The following is a 19,651-nucleotide window of genomic DNA, read 5'->3' on the forward strand; positions in this document are numbered from 1 at the left end:
GGAGTATCTCGGTAAATGTGGAATTGGGAGAAAGGAACTTGGAAAGCTTTAATCACTGGTAGTGGTGCTGAGCAAGTTGTTGGAGCGGAAGGCTGACGAGGCAAGTAATTAAGGGAAGTCAGAAATTGAGGCATTCTTCATTGCTGCAATTCAGTCCCCATCAATGTGTGTCCTATAAGGTTAACTTTCTAAACACGTGCATGCACCTGCACATATGTCATCCAGAGCTAATCTATACAGGAAAAATGCTCTTTGACAACATATTCAACAGTATATGTGAAAATGTCTCATGGAGAGAAAATTGGTTGTCCCTACTCAAAATACCTTGCCCTGCCCTAAAATGAGAGGGGGAAAACGTGTTGTATGCCCTTTTCAACTGGGATCAGTGGAAACTATGAAATAGTGGGCTAAATCAAGAATTGCCTGGCCAAATCCCTGAGGTCTATTTCACTGACCCTCCTGCGTCCAATGTACAGACGCAATGTGTAGTCTTTTGGTAGTACAGTGAAACTCTTTGACCCAAGACCTTTGACAGGTAATGCAGATGGGCATTGCTTTATTGATTGTGAAAGCTAGGAATTGCAACAAATGTCTAATTGAAATGTCTTTTTAAATTGAAATTGAAGTAATTGAATTAAACTGATTTCTTAAATATTTGGCTGACCATCTCCATTAAAATTGGATCTTGTGCCATACCGAATATAATGCAGGGTCCAAAGGTATTTTTCTCCTGCACAACTGGATCCAGCCAGTGGAGAAATCTGACAGATTTGGCATCCAGAATGTTCTGCTAAATCCTGGCTTTCCATATCCCACAAGGTTTGCATGGAAGACTTAGGACACGATGAATTTTCAATGGCTTAATGCCAGTCGTTCTAATTTCGTACTGCTTTATATGAGCCAATAATCTGTTTGCTTACCAATTAAATGTTGTTTCGTTGAAGCAAGAGTAAGTGATGCTGGGTCAGAATGTTTTAAATAGGAGTTATTCAAATTAGATGAGAAAATTTTGTCAGTTACAACATTGATCTAGGTCAGTTTGATTAACGTTTTGTTAAATACAATTTAACTCAAGTTTACAAAGATTTCTGGAAGAACAATGGTATGAGAGCAATTGTTTGGTTAATTTATGAATTATCTTATTGAGAACACTTGTATTTATATTACATATTTGTAAAATATTGTGGTGCTTTCCAGGACATGATTAATAGTCATTAGTAAATTAATATCGGTTTATATTGAGTAAATTTTGAAGGGCATAATTGGAGAAATTGCTATGAAGTGAATTTGGGAAGAGAATTTGTTTGCAACTGAGGAGACTAAAACATATGAAATAGTAGCGTAGCGTTTATTTCAATTATGAATTACAGCATATGAGGGTGTATGACCATAAAAGAGGCTGAATAAATTCTGCCTGGCCTGGTCCACTTCAAGGTCCTGTTTCACCAAAATGTTATACTTGGCTGGTCACTGCTTTAATTCCAAAGGAAACCAACTGGTATTAGACTGACTGCATGTAGTGCGCAAGATATTAGATGGTTCAAGTATCTTTACACATTGGGCTTCTTTAAAGAAACAAGAAAAATAAACTTGCATGTTCCAATGCCATTGGAGATCTTCTGATACAGATTGCATGTGAAGATTGGAGAGAAAATTAATTTTTACCATACTGCAAAATAGTGATCAAGTTTGAAAAGAATAACTTTTGAGTAGTTGAACAGCTGGTCATGAGCAAGATTTTTGTTTTGTACTTAGAGTTATGATACAAGGCATTACATTGCAATAGTCGAGTGGCAACGGACAAATTGTGATGTACATGGTATTGGTCAAAGCTTGGATAGACACAAAGTGCTGGAGTAACTCAACAGGACAGGCAGCATCTCTGGAGAGGAGGAATGGGTGATGTTTTGGGTTGAGAAGCTTAGCTTGATGTACAGTTCTGGTTGTCTAATATAAGAGCTTGCCCTTGAGGGTACTCCAATGAGCAGCAAAGGTACTTGGGATATTTTAAACTTGGATTGAAGAAAAGATATGAACATCGTACTTCGTTTATTATGAAAAGAACTGACTGGTTATAAAAAAGTGAATGCAAATTTGAAAGATAAGCACTCAATTACTTTAGCTTAAAAGCTTATTTTAATATCTGACATTTAAAGAGTTGAGAACAGGATAGCAATCTATAAAGATTATAAGGAAATATTGGAAATATCAGGAAAGGAGAAAGGTTGAAGAAAGTTTGGTTGCTTCCTTTCTCTCAAAGTTCTTCTCGCACTGAATTAGGCATATTTCCTGCCAATGGTGATTTTTGTTTCCCCTCATCTCATCCTAGCAGTTTTAATTTTTTTTAATTTGTCTTTCTGACTACCCATGGCACAGCTTAAGAATGTTTTGACCTCTAGCGTGCTTTTGCTCTTGTCACTGTTTGGGTGAAATTGTTCACGCTCCAACCAAAGTGATGCCATAATCTCCCTAGACTGCACAGTGCTATCACAGTATCTCATCTCAATAGAAAAAGATCAAATAATATGTCATCATTTGTCATTTCTGGCTGGTACTCCAAATAGTTCACAACTTCCCTATCTCACATTTGGATATCAAAGCTGTTTGCCTGGGAGAGAATGGGAATCCAAGGCAAATGGTGCAAATTTTATGTGTAGGAAGGAACTGCAGATGCTGGTTTGAACCGAAGATAGACACACAATGCTGGAGTAACTCAGCGGGACAGGCAGTATCTCTGGAGAGAAGGAATGGGTGACGTTGCAGGTCGGGTCTCGACTCAAAACGTTACCCATTCCTTCTCTCCAGGGATGCTTCCTGAACCGCTCAGTTACTCCAGCATTTTGTCTATCTTCGGTCCAAATTTTAAAGGTTTTTTTCTATAATAGGTTTCTTCACCCTGAATATGGGCATTGTTCCCATTCTACCCCAAGCAACTAATTGTAATTTTAAAATCTGCAATAGGGAACCGTTGATGTATTTAGAAGTCTAACCAATGAATAATCCTTAAGAATGATCCTAAGTAATTAACATTAGGAGGGTTCACAAAGTCAAAGAATCTTAATCCACCCTAGCTTGACACTGCTTTGTCCAATATCGCAGGTTTACACTAAAGGAATAATTTATTAGTGATCAGAGGTTGGCAAGTTAACAACAAAAAAATCCGTCTAAGGGTGGGAAAATTGCCCAACTGCTTCAAGGTCAGCTAGTTTAGAACATTTATTATTGAATTGGGATCTTTTGCTACTGTGCAACTCTTCAGCTGAGCCTGTGAAATGCAACATCAGCACTTGAGGTTCTGCATTTTTGTTCATGTCCCAGCAATTTCGATGTTTGCTCTTTTGTTCTTCTGACAGCTCTTTTGCCTTCCAAATGTTTACCTGTTCTTCAATATGCCTACAATACTACAATCTTGCACAGACTAAGATCTCTCGGGATTTTGCTGAAGTTGTCTATATTTTTTTTAATTGGCAGCAATTTTCTGCCAGATGTAGCCATTAAACTGGGTGTGTCATTTCTTGGTAATCTAATATAAAGGTATTATTCAGGTAACTTTGCTCATCAGCAAATTCCTTGAATCAAAAATATTTTATTGTACCTCTGACCATGAGTGCAAAACTTATGTTTGGGTTGGATGCTTTTGGAATATATTTTAAACATGCTGGCTTCAACCTTATTTAAGAAGTAAGTAAAACTGAACTTAATTTTATGATGTAGCTTTAGCATTTATTGCTAGAATCTCAAAACACTCTGTTTTCTTGCAGATCTGTGACTTTGGTCTTGCCAGAGTAGAAGAGCTTGATGAGTCTCGCCACATGACCCAGGAAGTTGTTACTCAGTATTATCGAGCGCCAGAGATCCTAATGGGCAGCCGCCATTACACCAATGCCATTGATATCTGGTCTGTAGGGTGCATCTTTGCAGAACTCTTAGGTCGTAGAATCTTATTTCAGGCTCAAAGTCCTATTCAACAGGTAATTCAATGGACTACAATGCTTTTAAAATGGCCTTGCTCTTTCGTATGTATTGACTGATGATGCTGCACTATTTTGATACTCTCATTTTGGATTTTCACAATGAAACATTGCCAAGTCGCGTAGCAGGTTTCATTCGGCTTCCCTGAAGCAATTTCCCTCTGGAATACCCTCCCACAATCCTCTGTCATGCCCACCTACGCAACCTTCAAGACCTCCATCCAGGCCCACAGACGGCAAAGCCCCTGCTGGACCAGACCCACTCTCGTCAACTTCCAGTATAGTCCCTGGTGGACTCTTCGGAGGTGATGACTACAAGATGTTCAGGAGGGACCTGCTGTGATATTTCACGATAGGAATTCAGATTCAAACCTTTATTTGTGAGGAACCTCTTTGTTAAAAAAATATTCCCAAACATAACAGATGGACAAGAGATTTAAAATAATAGAGATGCATGTCAGAAATGTTAACTGTTCTTTAAAAATTCACAATTGAATTCAGAACAAATATCTTTGTAACTAATTTGAAATTCTTACTCCGATTCAAGCCTGTTCCAGTTTGCAGGCTTATCTGAACAACTCCCTTTACGTGCCTTGATCATATCTCTTAATGCCATTACCACAGATGTAATTTTCCACTTTAAATATTTTAGTAGGCTGTGTTTTGTGGAAAACTCCAGACTAAAAACACAGTGACACAACTGGTGGAGCTGCTGTCTCACAACTTCAACAGTCCATGCTCAATGCTGACCTCTGGTACTACCTATGTAGAATTTGCCATTTTCTGGGACTTCATAGGCTTCCTCTGGGTGCTCTGGTTTTCACTCCGAACCCCAAGGTGTATGGTTTGGTAGGTTAACAGTCCACTGTAAATTTATCCCAGTGTGGCTACCAATGAGCTATTTCAGTTCTATATTGCAGATCTACATTTTGCTCATTCTGCATTTCACCCTAAAACACTGAGATAATGTGTGCATATTCATGAATTAAAGTAAAGGAGGTAGAATGGATTCAGGATGTTACACATAAATGGATTCAAGATGTAACACCAAAAAACAATCTGTTCCCTCAATCTAAATTAGAGCATTTTCTCATTGGCCTACTTTTCTCCTTGCTTAAATCTAAATCCACTTCTGTTTCAACCTAACCATTAGTCAGAGGGCATCACCGGAAATGTAGAAACGAGGAACTGCAAATGGTGGTCTTCTTGCTGCTACCATTGGGCAGGAGATATAGAAGCCTGAAGTCTTGCTCCATGAGATTCAGGAAGAGCTACTTTCCTACAACTATTAGATTTCTGAACGGCCCTAATCTTACTTCAGCAATGAAACACCATGGACTTCTTGTTGGTTTCCTTATTGTGTATTTTTGCAAAATTTGTGTAGAGTTTAAGATTTATGTGCAATTTATGTATAATTTGTTTTTGTTATTTGAGTGTGTGTGCTTGTCATGATGCTGCAAGATTCTCATTGTACCTGTCCTCACTATAATCGTGCGTATGTCAGACTCGTCTTGTCATCTCTCAAACTGTAATACGCACCACCAAGACAAAGGTAGTAGGTATATTGGAAAACCAGCACTTGCAGGTCCCCCTCCCAAGCTGCACACCATCTCGACTTGGAAATATCTTTTTTCCTTCATTACCACTCCATGGTTTCCCGGCCCAATACAAGTATGGAAGTCCCTTCATGAGAAAGTCTGGAGCAGTTCGAGAACATGCATCTTCTCAAGACCATTTAGAAACCAACAATAAATAAAGACCTTTCCAGACTGAAGAAGGATCCCGACCTGGAACGTCACCCATCCTTTTTCTCCAGAGATGCTGCCTGACCCACTGACTTACTCCAGCGATTTGTGTCTTTCGTTGGCATCACTGGAAAAGTCTTTACTCTTTAAGGTCTAAAGGTCTCCACAAAAAGACTGCAAAATATCAAACATTCATGCAAAAATACACACTGAGGAAACCAACAAGAGGTGTTTCATTGCTGCAGTAAGATTAGGGCTGACCAGGGCAATTAAGAAATCTAATAGTTGTTGGAAAGTAGCTGTTCCAGAATCTCATTGAGTGGGTCTTCAGGCTTCTGGACCTCCTGTCTAATGGTAATAGCACGAAGAAGGCATGCCCCAGGTGGTGGTATCCTTGATGATATATGTCGTCACCTTGATTTAGCCTCGTTTAGAAGCTTTAGATGGTGGAGAGGGCTGTGCCTGAATGGACCAAGCTGAGTCTACCACTCTGCAGTCTCTTGTGTTCATGCACTTTGGGATTTCCATATAAGGTCAGATGCAACCAGTCAGGGTACCTTCGACAGTGCATCTTGTCAGAGAATTTGGTGACATGCCGAGTCTCTGTCCACTTCTAAGAATGTATGATGTATGGACACACCAAGGTGATTCCTGCAATATTGGGGAAGTTGAAATCCTTTTGTACTATGACATTATTGATCTTGCACCTCAGTGATTTGCCTATATACACTTCTATCTTTTGCTGACTGTTGGTGTGAAGCACAATGAGCTGAGGTTTCCCTGATTGCCAGCCTCCCTGTGCCTGGATGTCACGCATTCCTTTTATATGCCATTTTATCAGCCATTTTCTATGGAGTGGTCTGCTGGAGCAGCAGCATCTCAGGAAGGGAAGAGACTTGACAAGCTGGTCAGGAAGGCCAGCTCTGTCCTGGGTTGCCCCCTCAACTCAGTGCAGGCGGTGGGAGAGAGTAGGATGATGGCAAACTTAACATCGCTGCTGGACAACGACTCCCACCCCATGCAGGACACTGTCACTGCCCTGAGTAGCTCCTTCAGTGACAGACTCCTTCACCCCAAGTGCGTGAAGGAGAGATATAGGAGGTCCTTCCTTCCCGCTGCTGTGAGACTGCACAACCAGCACTGCTCCCAGCAGACGAGTCAACAGTAATAGTTAAGGAATACAATTTATCCATGTGTTTACTTTTATTTATAATGAATGATCTCTTGCTATCCACTTTGCTGCTGTAACACTGTAAATTTCCCCGGTGTGGGACGAATAAAGGAATATTATTATTATTATTATTATAACTCCCCTTACTTGAACTGCTGATTGATCACCCATTTAAAATGTGCTTCTGCATACCTTTAGCCTCCTAGATGGACTGCAGTGCCTACAGTTGCCGTTTTCTTGTTTTCTAAAAATGTTTTCTTGTCGATGTGTGATCATGTGCTACGTAACATCATAACGTCTGGAGTCGATGTTGAGGACACCCAGTTTTGCTGAACACTTTTAAGCTCAGTCAACCAAGGCCTACTGGATTTCCTGGTTGCTAACCACTTTACCTCCCCTTCCCATTTCCATATGGGAATATACAAATGAAAATTAGCTGTACAGTTTAATATTCCCTACTGATGAATAAAATGTTCTCTAAAGTGGAATGTTTTGGAGAAAAGATGCAGCTATTTATATACATGTATTTTGTGCTTATCCAATTACATATCCAGCAGAATTAAGTATTTGATAAAGTAATCTGGCATGGGTGATTGAACCAAATTTATGCAGTTGACGTCCATGATTGTCATGATTTCTCAGTATATTTGGCTACGTTCCTATGTTAAAGCTGCTATTTGTTGTAATCACACTTGTTTAGAAAAAAAGCAATCCTGTAACAAAACTATAATGGACCAACTGCTAATCAGATTTTTTTTCCCAACAGCTGCAAATAAATTTGCACATTCCTATGTTTCAACTTCTGTAAATCTTAACATGAAACAAAATGCACTTCAATGTTTTTGCCAAGAGCACTCCGATCCATATGTTCTCTTTAACATTGTGGCCACTTATCTGACCCTTTTTGATAATTAATATCAGTAGATTCTTGGTTTTGATTGAAAATCAAACCTTCATTAAACATCAATGCCTTTTAGAAAATTGCCACGATTGTGGAGCATAATTTAATTTTTTTATTTCATAGTTCAAATATTACCTATAATTTTAATTAGGCTTGAATGGAAGTAAATTGAGTTTCTTTCTTGAAATTAAAAAGTAAACTACTCTATTAGCAGTTAATTTTGTTCTCTTGAAATATGATTTTTTTTTTAATTTAATTTTTTAACACTGAAAAAGTTCACATTCTGTGATTATCCTAAACAGTTAATTGTTTGTCTAATGGCAGTTGGACTTGATCACAGATCTGTTGGGAGCTCCATCATTAGAAGCCATGCGAACAGCTTGTGAGGGTGCCAAGGCTCACATACTCAGGGGTCCTCATAAACAGGTAAGATTTCATCGATTTTGCAGGCACAAACTGGTGTCTGTACCAGCACTGCCTCGTCAGATAGGTCAAGATGGTTGACTTTGTATGCAAACTATTTTTGGTGTCTTTATTGTACAAAATTATATTTATATTTTCTAATTTAAAAAAAACCAATTCCTGGTCTTTGACTGTATATCGACTTTCTTTTTAAATGTCAATTTACTCCTACTGTTTATCATTCTTGGGAATTAGTTTCTAAGTCATTAGCAGTCCCCGCAGGATCTCTTTCCAGAACTCAAATTATCCGTGAGTCAAGATGTGCCAATGGATTATTTAACAATTAAGATAATGCCCCAATACTGGTTTTACAGTTTGTAGAACCACTACAGAATCATTGCACTCAACAGTGATGCAGTAAAATGCAGACATAAGAAATTGCAGATGCTGTAAACTGGAGCACAAAACTGCTGGGTGGACTTGGCGGATCAGGAAGCATCTGTAGAGGCAGAGATTAGTTCAGTTGACCATTCCTCTGCTTCCACAGCTACTGCATGATCCGCTGTATCTCTTCAGAAGTCTGTGATCTAGATAAGTGATATTCTAAAAGAACAGTAAGCAAAAGGTTTCTTGAAGAAACCATAGATGGAAAAATCTGAATCAGGAAATGTGAATAGCTAGGTTTGGAGGGATATGGGTCAAATGCAAACAGGTGGGACTAGTGAAGCTGGGACATGTTGGTCGGTGTGGCAGAAGGGCCTGTTTCCATGCTATATTACTCTCTATAACTCCCAATTCACATGCAGAAAGCAAAAAAAGGAACAAAAATAGGCTGGAGAAATGTGACAAAAAATGTGACACAAAATATCACCTATTTAAATATTGATAAAATGAGATGCTAGATTTGAATTTTATCACCTGGGATGATTTGATCATAATTAAAACTGAAAATATCATTTAAAAAATAACTTGTTCACTTCAATGAAGGAACCCAAACAGTTTCTCATGATCCAGTGGAAAAATGTTTGCATGCTGTTCCCAAATCTCTTGGTAAGTAAGCTCCAGAGCCCAGATTGTATCGGATAGGGGAACCGAGGAAGTAACTTCCTACTTTTTTTTAGCTGTGAATATTCGGACTTCAAAAGTTGCTGTTTCTTCAAGTAATGCTGACCACTATTATCTCTAATGCAAAGATCTAGCGTATTGCAGCACAATTTGTCTCAGCCTGATAACATACTTGCACAGTAGCACCCACTGAAAGTGGATCTATTTCAATCTATTTGGAGGACTTCTCTGGTTCAAGCTAGTGAACAAAGGTTAAACAACTTAAATGTACAACCTACAGTTGGTAAAATCAATTTACCTAGCAAACTTGAATTAAGGGCCTTTTTAATTCTGAAGAAATCTTTCAATAGTTTTTAAGTGACCAATTGTTCTGATGATTTTACAAATTTGTCCTTACAAAACAATTGTGAATTATTTGCCTTTTTATGAAGCAATAAATCTAAGTCTAGAAAAAATTAAAACCTGATACCTGAGAAGCAAATTTAATGAACTATGCTGTGGGAAGTTGTATTTAATGTGGATCGCGTCTATTTGAATATTGCATTTTGGAAAGACTTCAGATGCACCTTTTAAGAGAATTACCTTCCTTATGTTATCACCTTAAAATTGATAGATCACTTCCATGGCCTTCTCAAAAGCAGTTCTTATTGATAAAGACCAACAAGAGAGCAATGGCCCAATTAAACCCATCATTTCCAATATTATTCTACAGTTCCCAATTTATCTTATTTTACAGGATCATGAAGGTCATTAGACTTTGTGCACTAATAAATGTCTTTGAGATGCAAACCCTCTTTAGAAAAAACATTACACAGTCATAGTAATGTAAAGAATACTTGGATGTTTTTAAATTGACCAATGCAGTATATAAATGAAAGAACAAGTGTATTGGACGAGTCTTTGAATTGGGTTTTTTCATGTTGTGATTTATTAAGGAAATGTGTAGAATTGTTGCTCAAATGTGGCAGAGCAAGTGACATCCAAGATAAAATTCTCCAGTACTCTTTGGAGATCAAAGGTTACGGGGAGAAGCCAGGAGAATGGGGTTGAGAGGGAAAAATAGATCAGCTGTGATCAAATGGCAAAGCAGACTCGATGGGCCGAATGGCATAATTCTGCTCCTATGTCTTGTGGTCTAATCTGAAGTTGTGTGGGCAGTGCGGCCTCCAAAGAATTGTTATTGTATCTGACTTTAAATATGCCTTTTTGCCAGAGTTTAACATTTAAGCAGAGTTCTTTGCAAATCTGAAGTTTATCTGTACTTTTACTTTATTTAAGCATTATGGCTGAAAGGATGTAGGAAGTTGTGGATTTTGGCTGCTTTGTTCGTTACCTTTAAGTGTCTTAGCAGCTTCAAGGTTATGGACAGATTTTCATTTGGCTATTTAACAAATTAATTCTGCCAATGAGTTTTTCAGCACTTTGACTTTGATGCTTTGCTTATTTATTGTGACATGTACCACTGGTTGCTCACAAGCTCAATTGCAAAGAGGTGGCATAAATTATTGATTTGCAAATTCATCTTGTCTGAATTCAACATTTCCAATTTCATTGAAAGTCAAAGAGAGCAAATTACAATAAGTATGCCATAAAGCAAAATATCTGCTTTCAAACATTTATTAAATGATTTAGGAAATCGGGATTTAAACAGTAAAGAATTAAATTTAATATACATTTGTATTTTTTATTTTGCATTTCAATTGTCGTAGCTGCAATGAATGAAGTTCACATCTTTATCTCTTCTTTGGAAACAACTTCTTTTGAAACTCGGACCTCCTTTTAAAGTTGTGTGATTTTTGATACATCAAATGAATAATATCAGATCTAGTTGAGATGGTTGAAGAGAATGTATTTCTTGGTGGTAGTAGCAAATGTAAAAGGGAGAATTGAGACCAGACAAAAAAATAAGATCATGAAAAACAGCAGTAGAAAAAAAGAAAATTAATTACTTGAGTGCCTGGCTTAATTGACTGTACTCCAGATCCATACTTCCAACTGTCAATTTTTGTTACAACACAGACTTTGCAGTTGAATTCGTTTCCCTTCAAGCAGAGATGGTTAAGGAAGTATTTAATACAATTGTTCAAAATTAAGTGGGAATTTGTAAGTGTGGATATTAGAGCAAATATTTCCATTTACATAGCTTACTTAATGTACCAATGTATCCAAATCTTCTATGCACGACTGTCAAAAAAATCCCCTAATATACACAAGGACAAATGACCAAAAGCTTGGTCAATGAGGTAGTGTTGTGGAGAGTATTAAAGTTGAAAGTAATAGGGAGACAGAATTCAAGGAGAGCGAGCGTATGATGCTTTGGCAGTTGAAGGCACTGCCACATGCTGTACCAGTGATTAAATTCAGCTCAAGCAGAGACCAGATAAGAAGAATGCAAACATTTTCCATTAAAAGTAAATAGAAGATTAAAGGTAGGAAAAGACAAGATCATGAGACAGACTCAAGAGTAGGGATGTGAATGTTAAAAGCAAGCCTTTGTTTAACTGGGTCGTGTTTATTGTTTCCACATTTATTGTCTAATGCACAAGTATAGTGTGAATTTTACATACAATGTAAAATTAATCAGCAGCTTCACAGACACATTGACTCAGACAAACACATGAAAGCAAAGTATACATTACTTATACATTAAATTTCTAAAAGAAAGTTTTGAGAACTGAATATAAAAACATAATTAGAAATAAACACAACTCCATGGTAGTGCAAGAGCTGGAACATAGTCACTTCCGTTATCGCGAATTGTCAAGAGTTGTGGCCACTTGTTTTCTAACTCTGCCTCTGCACAAAACTTGAGGTAACAGTGGCACAGGTTATGTATTTATGTATTCAGCAGGTGAGCTGAATCTGAGTTAGAAAATAAGTAAAGATGTTTAGTGTGAAAATCATCTCTTTAGGTCAGATGTCCGGTTTAAATGAAAGGTCCAAATAAACTTGGATAGAAAGTCGAGTTTGTGATGGGGATCAAGGATAACTTCCGCTCTTTTTAAGGTAATGTTAAGTGTTCTTATCATTCATGTGGAAATTTTTGGTAATGAAACTTGAGCACACAGAAGAGAGAAGTGGCTATGGATAAGTCCTCATACCAGAAGCAACTGGCAAGTGCTGGAAGAAATGGCATTTCTGCGATTCATTTGATAATAGTTCTCTTGCTCTGTGCTTATCTGGTTGTTGTCAAACAAGTGCAATCCTACTCATCTAAACAGTCATGGAGAGCCATTGTTGGAGAGGTTACCCTGTTCCCTTAGGGAAGCTTGAAAGTGTACACCACAGGACTCGGGAACAGATTCTTCCCCTCTGTTATTAGGTTTCTGGACGTTCCTGCCATAAGCTAGAGTATTGTCTGATTCACCTCTACCCCATTGCGGACATTGGACTTTGTCTCTGAAACTGATGTAATACAATGCTGAGAACTAATTCCCCTTTGCTCTATCTATTGTACTCGAGTTTGACATGCAGGATCATTTCATTCCAAAGAGGAAGAAAGATTCTAAGGGGAATAAGAGGCCACAGTGGCTGACAAGGGAAGTTAGGGACGGTGTAAAACTAAAAGAAAAGGTGTATAACATAGCAAAGATTAGCGGGAAGCCAGAGGATTGGGAAACTTTCAAAGGACATCAGAAGGTAACAAAAAGGGCAATACGGGATGAAAAGATGAAGTACGAAGGCAAGCTCGCCAAGAATATAAAGAAGGATAGTAAAAGCTTCTTTAGGTATGTTAAGAGAAAAAGATTAGTAAAGACAAATGTGGGTCCCTTGAAGGCAGAAACAAGTGAAATTATTATGGGGAATAAAGAAATAGCAGAGTTGAACAGGTTCTTTGTTTGGTTCTGTCTTCACTAAGGAAGACAATCTCCCAGCCTAATTTGAGGAAGAACATCCTTGCTTTTGAGGGAGTGCAGCTTCGGTTCACGAGGTTGATCCCAGGGATGGCGGGACTGTCATATGAGGAAAGATTGGAAAAACTGGGTTTGTATTCACTGGAATTTAGAGGGGATCTTATAGAAACATAAAAAATTATAAAAGGACTGGACAAGCTAGATGCAGAAAAAATGTTCCCAATGTTGGGGGAGTCCAGAACCAGGGGTCACTGTCTAAGAATATAGGAGAGGCCATTTAAAACCCAGAGAGTTGTGAATTTGTGGAATTCTCTGCTGCAGAGGGCAGAGGAGGCCAATTCACTGGATGAATTTAAAAGAGCGTTCGATAGAGCTTTGGGGCTAGCGGAATCAAGGGGTATGGGGAGAAGGCAGGCATGGGCTACTGATTTGTGATGATCAGCCATGATCACAATGAATGGTGTTGTTGGCTCGAAGGGCCAAATGGCCTCCTCCTGCACCTATTTTCTATTTTGCTTGTATTTAAGTACAGTATTATCTGATTAGATAGCATGCAAATCAAGGCTTTTCACTGGTAAACCTAATAAGCCTAGACCTATTTGGTGCGGTTAGTTATATCAAAGAGTACAAATGGGTTTGGGATGAATTGTGAGATTACTTTTGCCAGAATTGAATCACATGTCATTGGTAATTTGTGACTAGTACTATGACTGAGGTAGAAACTTGGAATCATAGTCACGAAGTCGTACAGACCCTTGAGCCCGTCATTTGAAAGTAAGGATGAAGGAGTCACCCCACCGGATAGGTAGTTAAACTATTTGCAATGGAAAACATGATAATGGCACAATGGTAGTAATTAAGACATAATGATGCAGGATCTGATTATTATTGACTAACCTAATGTGTATAGCTGGTATGTTCACATCTGCATCCCTAGTATGATTGGAGGATATTCTCCAATAGATAGGGTAAATACAGAGTTTTTTCCCCAGAAATCAAGAACTAGCGACTTGGGTTTAAGGGGAAAGATTTAATAGGCACCTGAGGGAGGCAACTATTTTTACACAAAGGGTGGTGTTTATATGTACTATCGCAATGTTTAAAAGACATTTGGACAGGTACATGGATAGGATAGGTTTAGAAAGATATGGACCAAACACAGGGCGGTGGGATTTGTATAGATGGGGCATGTTGGTTGGCATGGCAAGTTTGGCCGAAGGGCCTGTTTCCACACTTTATGGCTCTGTGGCGCTATTTTAAATGTGGCATTTGGTCTGAATTTTCCTGGCTTATTCCAGATCATAGAATGAGAAAATTGTCATGTTAATCAGATTGTGCGGCAACAAGTTCCTCTGAAGAAATTGGAACATTTTCCACTTTTGAACCCGGTTGAGGAAAATCTATTTCACACAGTCTGCTCGATCAACGCACAGTTACTCTAGCATTTTGTTTTGATTTCAGTATCTGCAGGTCTTTGTCCCTTCATGATTATATTTGTATGGATATACCAGCATATAAACACAATTTTTCATTGTGTTGCATTCTGCAAATGTAGGAAAATGAAAGGGAGAATAGACCAAAGTTACACAATTGATATTAATTTCTCAGATTGATGAGAACTACAGTCCTAGACTTTCCAATGTTACTACCTTCCTCTATTTCACTAAGATTTGAATAATCTGCAGTTATATGGTGTCAGCACTCAAATCCTCTCAGGGCTCCACCTAAAAGTACGTTGCAAGTTTAAGAATCTTGCCATGTGCGAAGTAAAATCAAAGTTTGGAATTACAATGAAAACTGACTCCCTGGAAATTACTTTAAAAATATTTCGGAACTTTCAGATTTTATACGTTGTCAAAATATTTATTACATGGTCGAAACAAGGAACCATGGTTGCTTGTTTACAAAAAAAACAGTGCGCAAATAACTGAGGGCCAGACAGATCATGAGGGGAAATGGGGGGCCAGAGGAAGGACTACCCCAGGCGGAAAACATCCGAGATGTCCACTTAGTAAACATGCTTTCGACGATGTGTCCTGCTCCTCCTCTCTTCTAGCTGCGTTCCACCACCCACCTTATCAGCCTGAAGGAGGGTTCCAACCCAAAGCATCACCCATTTATATTCTCCAGAGAAGATGCCTGACCCGCTGAGCATAGTTTAGAGATACAGTGTGGAAACTGGCCCTTTGGCCCACCGTCCACCCCAACTCACCCACACACTAGTTCCATGTTATCCCACTAGAAGCAATTTACAGAAGTCAATTAACCTAAGAACCGCACGTCTTTGGAATGTGGAGGAAACTAGAGCACCAGGGGGAAACTACCACAGTCAAGAGTGTTTTAGACAATAGACAATAGAAAATAGGTGCAGGAGAAGGCCATTCGGCCCTTCGAGCCAGCACCGCCATTCAATGTGATCATGGCTGATCATTCTCAATCAGTACCCCGTTCCTGCCTTCTCCCCATACCCCCTGACTCCGCTATCCTTAAGAGCTCTACCTAGCTCTCTCTTGATTGCATTCAGAGAATTGGCCTCCACTGCCCTCTGAGGCAGAGAATTCTACAGATTCACAACTCTCTGACTAAAAAAGTTTTTCCTCATCTCTGTTCTAAATGGCCTACCCCTTATTCTTAAACTGTGGCCCCTGGCTCTGGACTCCCCCAACATTGGGAACATGTTTCCTGCCTCTAACGTGTCTAACCCCTTAATAATTTTATACGTTTCGATAAGATCCCCTCTCATCCTTCTAAAGGATGTTTTATTGTCATACCAAGTGGACCCGCTGGACCCAAACCTCTCCTGCATTGGTGCAGCACCCTCCCCTCCCCCTCCCCCCCTGATGAACTGGGCAGTTTTCACAACTTTTTGCAGTCTTTTCTGCTCCTGAACGTTCAAGTTGCCAAATCAGGCCGTGATGCAACCTGTCAATATGCTCTCTACTGTACACCTGTAGAAGTTCAAGAGAATCCTCTTTGACATACCGAATCTCCTTAATCTTCTCAGGAAGTAGAAGCATTGATGTGATTTATTTATAATTGCATCAGAGTGCTGGGTCCAGGAAAAATCTTCGGAAATATGCACCGCCAGGAATTTGAAGATTTTGGCTCTCTCCACCATCATCCCATTGATATAGACAGGATTGTAGGTCATCGTCCTTCCTCTTCCATAGGCAGTCATAGGGAGAACGCACAGACAGAACCTGTTGTTCTGTCTGTGCGGAGTCAGATCTCTAGTGCTCAGAGGGAAAGCTCACTGTGCCGCTGTTACTCCACATTGTCATTTTATTTATTAAGTGGATTAGTTGAAGAATTTAATATACTGCAATGCAGAAATATTTTTGAAGTGCTACTGAGATTTACAGCATTCTGGCTGCAGAAATAGCTTTATTTCCACTGTTTTGAGCTGATAGCATCCAAGATAGTGTAATAAGGGGTGTCGGCCCGAAATGTCACCCATTCCTTCTCTCCAGAGATGCTGCCTGCCTGCGTTACTCCAGCTTTTTGTGAGTATCTTCGGTTTAAACCAGCATCTACAGTTCATTCCTTCTAATGATAGACATCGGGACAAAAAAAATGGTCCGTCACAGAACAGTTTTGCCTTTTGGCAGAATCTTCATCTTGTGTTTGGCTGTCCTTCAGTTTAAGATGGCAAACCTTTGTTTATTGGATCAAATTTTTTTAAATCTTTTAGCTTCAGTTTTAATTATCCTTGTGACCTCTGCAAATGACAAGTAGTAGCTAATGCCATTAAGTCATTATCTGAAGATTATCATGGGCTTTCAGCAACATGTCAAAATCCTAGCTATATTTGTCCTTGAGTTTCAGCAAGTGGTTTTTGAAAATTTTAGTTATGGGTCAATTAATTATTATCCTATCCATTTTTGGGTGGCCTGTTTTGTATTAAACTCAAATTTCCTATTTTTATTTTGTTTACAATACATCTAATCTGAGTGGCATTACATTATCTCATGAACACATAACATTTAGTTCTCAATTGTCATGCTGTAGTGCTGGTTTGAATTAGCCATGAAGTTTCCTGTCTTCATTTAACTGTTAGAACAGTTCGAACTGTCGAGTTACCAAGGAATAATCTGATTTTCCAGTACATAAAACAAGACAAAAAGTTTTGATTATAGCTTATTTTGTATATGTGAAATTGGTCGTTAGGTACATAATGCAATAAGGCAATTTTGGACATTGTTGCAGAAAGATTCTTGGGCCTTAAAACTAAATGTTGAAACGTTTTTAGCTGTGATTTGTCTGACATTCATAGTTATTTAATTAATGTACAGAACTGGAAATCTTATTTGAATTATTAAATGTTATAAACATTTTGAGCCTCAGCTTGTGAAGCAATTTTGCAAAACTTTTAATTATGAATGGAATTGGCAAATGAACAAGATTGATGGAAATTTCAAATCCTGACCTTCAGAAACTGACACAATTAACTCGGAAAAAAATTATGGCTAAATTGAGGTGCCAATTTAGATTCAAAATTGTAATTTGCAGAAATATACATTTCTCATTACTGGTTTACAAATGGCTAACCAGGATTGCACCACTTGAATGTAAAACTGCAAAGATGGTGCAAGCTGTTTGTACTTTCTGTTAACCTTGAATAAAAATGGCAACGTAACAAATTGTACTGTGCTTGTTATTTTGGCTGCAGTCTAAAGTATAAAATGGTTTCACTATTGGGCAGTGCATTGGTCACATGTAGGAAATCATAATGTCACCTCTTCTTTAAACATGTCCTTGTTTTATTTGGCCTAATTAATACTGCCAGATAAATGTTTTCGTTTGTGATGCCCTTTGGAGAATTTGCTTTTGTGCTAGCGGTATTGATGTATATTCATGTAAGTTTGCCTGTCCAGATGCCAGACCTTAAGATGTCAGTGGTGTCTTCTTCTATGTCGCCAGCTGCTCCTATGCTGTGTCAATGAGCTCCATATGAAGTTCGTCCAATGGAGCAGTATAAACCTCCCGGCTCTCAGGCTGGAGCGACTAGGCTTGTATCCACTGGAATTTAGAAGGATGAGAGGGGATCTTATTGAAATATATAGGATTATTAAGGGATTGGACACTTTAGAGGTAGGAAACATGTTACCAGTGTTGGGGGAGTCCAGAACTAGGGTCCACAGTTTAAGAATAAGGGGTAGGCCATTTAGAACTGAGATGATGAAAAACTTTTTCAGTCAGAGAGTTGTAAATCTGTGGAATTCTCTGCCTCGGAAGGCAGTGGAGGCCAATTATCTGGATGCTTTCAAGAGAGAGCTAGATAGAGCTCTTAATTATAGCGGAGTCAGGGGGTATGGGGAGAAGGCAGGAACGGGGTACTGATTGTGAAGTTACATTGTTGATTGTAATAATAATAATAATAATAATACATTTTATTTATATAGCGCTTTTCATATACTCAAAGACGCTTTACAGAGATTTTGAGAACATAGGGGAAATGAATAAATAGATAAATAAGTAAATAAATAAATGAACAGAGAAAGGAGACAGAAGGTGAGATGACCTTCAGTGGTTGAAGGCAGTACTGAACAGGTGAGACTTCAGCGATGTTTTGAATGTGGTGAGTGTGGGGGAGTCTCTAACGGTTTGGGGTAGTGAGTTCCATAGGATGGGAGCAGCGATGGAGAAAGCCCTGTCCCCCCAGGATCTGAGTTTAGTCCGGATGTGGGGGGATAGGAGATTGGCAGCGGCAGAGCGGAGGGTGCAGGTGGGAGTGTGCCTGTGGAGGAGGTCGGTCAGGTAGGATGGGGCCAGGTTATGGAGGGCTTTGTAGGTTATGAGGAGGATTTTGTACTGGATTCTCTGGGGGATGGGGAGCCAGTGGAGTTTATAAAGGACGGGGGTGATATGGTCACGGATCGAGGTGTGTGTGAGTAGACGGGCAGCGGAGTTTTGAATGTATTGAAGTTTATTGATGATTTTTGAGGGTGCGCCGTAGTCCAGACGGGAGGTGATGAAGGCGTGGATGAGGGTTTCTGCAGCTGTGGAGGAGAGGGATGGACGGAGACGGGCAATGTTTTTGAGGTGGAAGAAGGCTGTCTTTCAGAATCAAGTACTATTGTACTATTCAGAATCAAGTAGAATTATCTACCCTTATTGAGATTTTAATTTAGTAACAAAGTTTTGCAAGATGTGTATGTGTGCTTCAAGGGATGAGTGTTCTTGCAGCTGCTTTATACATTTCACTTGGCTAAGCCTTCGATAGATGACCGAAAATGATGCATGTACCTGATGGCATCATCACTAATGTAAAGGACTGAACAGTACAATTGCAAATCAATACTGAGCAATGTCTGTGAAGCTACAATAGAGGTTTTGGATTTCTTTTGATCTATAAAATCTTTACCCAACAATGATGGGAAATGTATTTGTTTAAGAAAAAAACATGATCTAATATATTTAAAATGTAATATCTTGAGGCACACTTAAGGCACTCGGTCAAATGCTTCATTAGAAATATTTAAGTCGTGGCAGAAAATTAGAACACGAACAAGAGATTAGTATGGGTGTCAGGTTATGGGGAA

General features: G+C 38.9%; 1 protein-coding gene across 3 annotated transcripts in view; it reads left to right on the forward strand.

Moving 5' to 3' along the window:
* The window catches only part of nlk2 (nemo-like kinase, type 2), a 144,706-nt gene that overhangs the window by 100,974 nt on the left and 24,081 nt on the right, over positions 1-19,651 (forward strand). For all 3 annotated transcript variants that reach the window (XM_078422168.1, XM_078422167.1, XM_078422169.1), the window contains exons 6-7: positions 3,762-3,971; positions 8,113-8,214. In XM_078422168.1, coding sequence (XP_078278294.1) covers positions 3,762-3,971; positions 8,113-8,214 — 312 coding nt within the window. The remainder of the gene's footprint in view (positions 1-3,761; positions 3,972-8,112; positions 8,215-19,651) is intronic.

The sequence above is a fragment of the Rhinoraja longicauda genome, chromosome 26 (genome assembly GCF_053455715.1).
Source record: "Rhinoraja longicauda isolate Sanriku21f chromosome 26, sRhiLon1.1, whole genome shotgun sequence".
Lineage (NCBI taxonomy): Eukaryota > Metazoa > Chordata > Chondrichthyes > Rajiformes > Arhynchobatidae > Rhinoraja > Rhinoraja longicauda.